The 4354-nt window shown below is 39.1% G+C and overlaps 1 protein-coding gene across 1 annotated transcript; it reads right to left on the bottom strand.

Annotated features, from left to right (window-relative positions):
* Positions 1-3036: 3036 nt before the first annotated feature.
* On the bottom strand, positions 3037-3222 carry LOC103256106 (metallothionein-2-like). The gene has a single exon (XM_008054004.1). The coding sequence runs from the start codon at positions 3220-3222 to the stop codon at positions 3037-3039; it is 186 nt and encodes a 61-aa protein (XP_008052195.1).
* Positions 3223-4354: the final 1132 nt, after the last annotated feature.

Raw genomic sequence — 4354 nt, forward strand, 5'->3', positions numbered from 1 at the left:
TGCAAATCAATCATCTATCCTTCTAGCTTAAGAAACTTGAAAAAGAAGAGCGAACTAAATTCAAAGCAAGAGCAAAGAGGACATAATAAAGATTAGAATGGAGGCCGGGCTTTGGGAGGCCAAGGTGAGTGAACTGCCTGAGCCCGCGGGTTCGAGACCTGCCTGGGAAACTTGGCGAGACCTCATCTCTACAATAAATCAAAAAAATTAGGCCGGGCTCGGTGGCTCAGCCTGTAATCCCAGCACTTTGGGAGGCCGAGGTGAGTGAATTGCCTGAGCCACGGGTTCACGACCCACCTGGGCAACTTGACGAGACCTCATCTCTACAATAAATCAAAAATTAGCTGGGTGTGGTAGTGCGCGCCTGTAGTTCCAGCTACTTGGAAGGCTGAGGTGGAAGGATCGCCGGAGCCCAGCAGGTCGAGGCTGCAATGGCCAGGAGCAGCCACTGCACTCCAGTCCGGGTGACAGAGTGAGATTCCGACTCAAAAAAAAAAAAAAATGAGCCGGGTGTGGTAGCGCGCACCTGTAGTTCCAGCTACTTAGAAGGCTGAGGCGGAAGGATCACTGGAGCCCAGCAGGTCAAGGCTGTAGTGGCCAGGAGCGGCCACTGTACTCCAGTCTGTGTGACAGAGTGAGACTCCAACTAAAAAAAATAATAAAAAACAAAGAAAGAAATTGAATCAATAATCAAAAAACTTCAAACAAAGAAAAACTCAGGACCAGATGATATCACTAGTGAATTTTACCAAGTGTTTAAAATTCTTCCCAGCAAAAGAAGAAGGTTAAACACTTCCTAACTCATTTTATGAGGCTAGTATTATTCTGATTTCAAAACCAGGCAAAGACATCACAAGGCAAGAAAACAACAATCACATATTCCTTATGAATGTAAATGCAAAAATGCTTAACAAAATACTAACCATATCCAGCAGCATTTTGAAAGGATTTATTCCATGACTAAGTGGTATTTATCTCAGGGATGCAAGGATGGTTCAATGAATGAAAATCAGTATACTACACCATATTAAAAGATTGAAAAAAGCACCCAATTATCCCAATTGGTGCAGAAAAAGTATTTGACAAAATCCAACACACTTTCATGATTTAAAAAATATACTCAATATTCATCAAACTAGGAATAGAAATGAACTTCTCCAACCCAATAAAGGGAACCACATTAATATGCTTGGGCTGCCATAACAAAATACCACACACTGGGTGTCTTAAACTGCAGACATTTATTTTCTCACAGTTTTATAGGCTAGACAACCAAAGTCAAGGTGTTAGGACTTGCTTCACATGAGGTATTTCTTCCTGACTTGTAGATGGCACCTTCTTACTGTGTTCTTCACATGGCCCTTCCTTTATGCTCATGTGGAGAGAGAGATATCTCTGGTGTTTCTTTCTCTTCTTATAAGGACATCAGCTCTATCAGAGTAAGACCCCCTCCTTATTATCTCATCTAACCCTTATTACCTCCTAATAGACCTTATCTCCAAATACAATCACATTGTGGGCTAAAGCTTTAACATATGAATTTAAAGCTTCAACATTTGAATTTTAATGGACCGTTAAAAAACAGGCATTTATGAAAACCCCCAGCTAGCATCATACTTAATAATGAAAGACTCAAATCCTTCCCCTTATAATCTGGAACAAGACAAGAATGTCAGCTCTTGCTACTTTTGTCAACATTGCATTGGTAGTTCTATTCAGAGCAATTAGGCAAGAAAGAAATAAAAGACAACCATATTGGAAAGGAAAAAGTGACACTATCTCTATTTTCAGATCACATACTCTTATATATAGAAAGTCCTAAAGAATAAGAAAAGGCCCTTAAAGCTAATAAACAAGTTGAATAAGCTTTCAGAATACAATAATCAGTTTTATTTCTATATGTTAGCAATGAACAATTAAAAAATAAAATTTAATAAAAGAATTCCATTAATACATTATTAAAAATAAAATAATTAAGAATAAATTTACCAAAGAAGTACAAAATTTGTACACAGAAAACTATAAAACTTTGAAAAAAAATTCAAGATTTGAATAAATGAAAGACATTTCATATTCATGAATTGGAAGACTTAATATTTTTAAGATGACAATACACCTTGAGTTGATCTACAGATTCAGTATAATCCCTATCAGAATCCCAGCTGACTTCTCTATAGATATTGACAAGCTGATTCTAAAATTTACATGGAATTATAAGATACTTGGATACCTAACACAGTCTTGGGTTAAAGAACAGTTGGTGGACTTACATGTCTCAATTTCAAAACTTAACACAAAGCTTCAGTAATCAAAACACTGTGGTAGTGGCATAAGGATAGACATGTAAATCAATAGAATAGAATGAACAATCCAGCAATAAATCTATACATCTATGGTCAATTGGTTTTAAACAAGGGAGCCAAGATGATTTGATGGTAGAAAGAATGGTTTTTTTTCAACAAATAGTGCTGGATCAATTTGATATCCACACACAAAAGAATTAATTTGGGTCCCCTACCTCATACCGCATAAAAAAATTAACTCAGAACAGATCAGAGTCCTAAATGTAAGAACTAAAACTATAAAATTCTTAGAAGGAAACATAGGTGTAAATCTTTGTGACTTTGGATTAGGCAACAGTTTCTAAATATGACATCAGAATTATAAGATATCAAAAAATGAATAAATGGAACTTCATGAAAATATAAAGCTTTTGTGCATCAGGGGACAGTATCAGGAGAGACAACCATAGAATGGGATAAAATACTTGCAAATCACATATCAGACAAGGGTTTACTATCCAGAATATATATTTTAAAGTGTTAAGATTCAATAATAAAAAGACAAACAACCCAATTTTTTAAAAAATTCAATAACTTTTATTATCATTCATATGTTTCTTTTTTTTTTAATGTAGCAAAGGGTATGTATGAAAAAAATATAGCAAAGGAAAAATGTAGCAAAGGAATATATGAGAAAAATGTCTAGGTTTATACGAGTTGCTCCACCTCCACCTGGGATCAGGGTCTCCTGACATCAGGTGCAGCAGTTGCACTTGTCCGATGCCTCTTTGCAGACACATCCCTGGGCACACTTGGCACAGCCCACGGGGCAACAGAGGCAGCAGCTTTTCTTGCAGGACTTGCATTTGCTCTCTTTGCATGTGCAGGAGCCAGCACAGGTGCAGGAGTCACCAACAGTGCAGGAGCAGCTGGGGTCCATGACGAGCCCTGGCGAGGCAGCAGTTCCAGGCGAGAGCAAAAAGACAGCAGGGCACGTGGGAGGGTGCTCAAACAACCCAATTTTTTTTTGAGTTGGAGTCTCATTCTGTCGCCCAGACAGGAGTGCAGTGGCTGCTCCCAGCCACCGCAGCCTCGACCTGCTGGGCTCCGGCAATCCTTCCGCCTCAGCCTTCCGAGTAGCTGGAACTACAGGTGCGCACTACCACACCTGGCTAAATTTTGATTTATGGTAGAGATGAGGTCTCGCCAAGTTGCCCAGGCGGGTCTTGAACCCGCGGGCTCAAGCAATCCACTCACCTCAGCCTCCCAAAGGCACGGGTCTACAGGCTGAGCCACCGAGCATGGCTAACAATCCAATTTTTAAAAATAAAACAAGCAAAGAGCTTGAATAGACATTTTCCCAAAGTAGATCTAAGTGGCTAATAAACACATGAAGAAATACTCAACATCTTTAGTCCTTAGGGAAACACAATGAGATACCACTATACAACCTTCAGGAAGAGCATCAAATGGAAAATAACAGGTGCTGGTGAAAATGTAAGGAATCAGGAGCCCTCATACATTGCCGATGGGAATGTGAAATAGTGCAGCTACTATAGCAAACAAGTTTGTGGTTCCTCAAAGAATTAAATACAGAATTCCATAAGACCCAGCAATTCCACCCCTGGCCATATATGCAAGAAGATAACACTGCTGGGAAGGGGGGGATGGAGGAGGGAGGGGAACACGTGACAACCTGCTGCCTACCTGTCAGGAGAGAGGACCAGTTAGAAGCCCAAACTTCGCCTGCATGCAACCTACTTATGTAGTAAATCCTCACGTGTACTCCACAAATCCAAAATAAAATAATAAAGAAAACACATGTTCAAACAAAATGTGCACATAAACGTTCATAGCAATATTTGTCATAATAGCCAAAAGGTGGAAACAGCCCAGATGTCTACCAACTAATGAATGAATAAATGAAATGTGATCAGTCTACATAATAAACTAGTATTCAGCCTTAAAAAGAAATGAACTACTGATATGTTCCACAACATGGATGAATCAGGAAACTATTATTCTAAGTTGAAAGAAGCCAGGCACAAAAGACCCCATATTTATGTTTTTGT

Source organism: Carlito syrichta, unplaced genomic scaffold (assembly GCF_000164805.1).
Source record: "Carlito syrichta isolate Samal-C Ts95f unplaced genomic scaffold, Tarsius_syrichta-2.0.1 Scaffold76748, whole genome shotgun sequence".
In the NCBI taxonomy this organism is placed as follows: domain Eukaryota; kingdom Metazoa; phylum Chordata; class Mammalia; order Primates; family Tarsiidae; genus Carlito; species Carlito syrichta.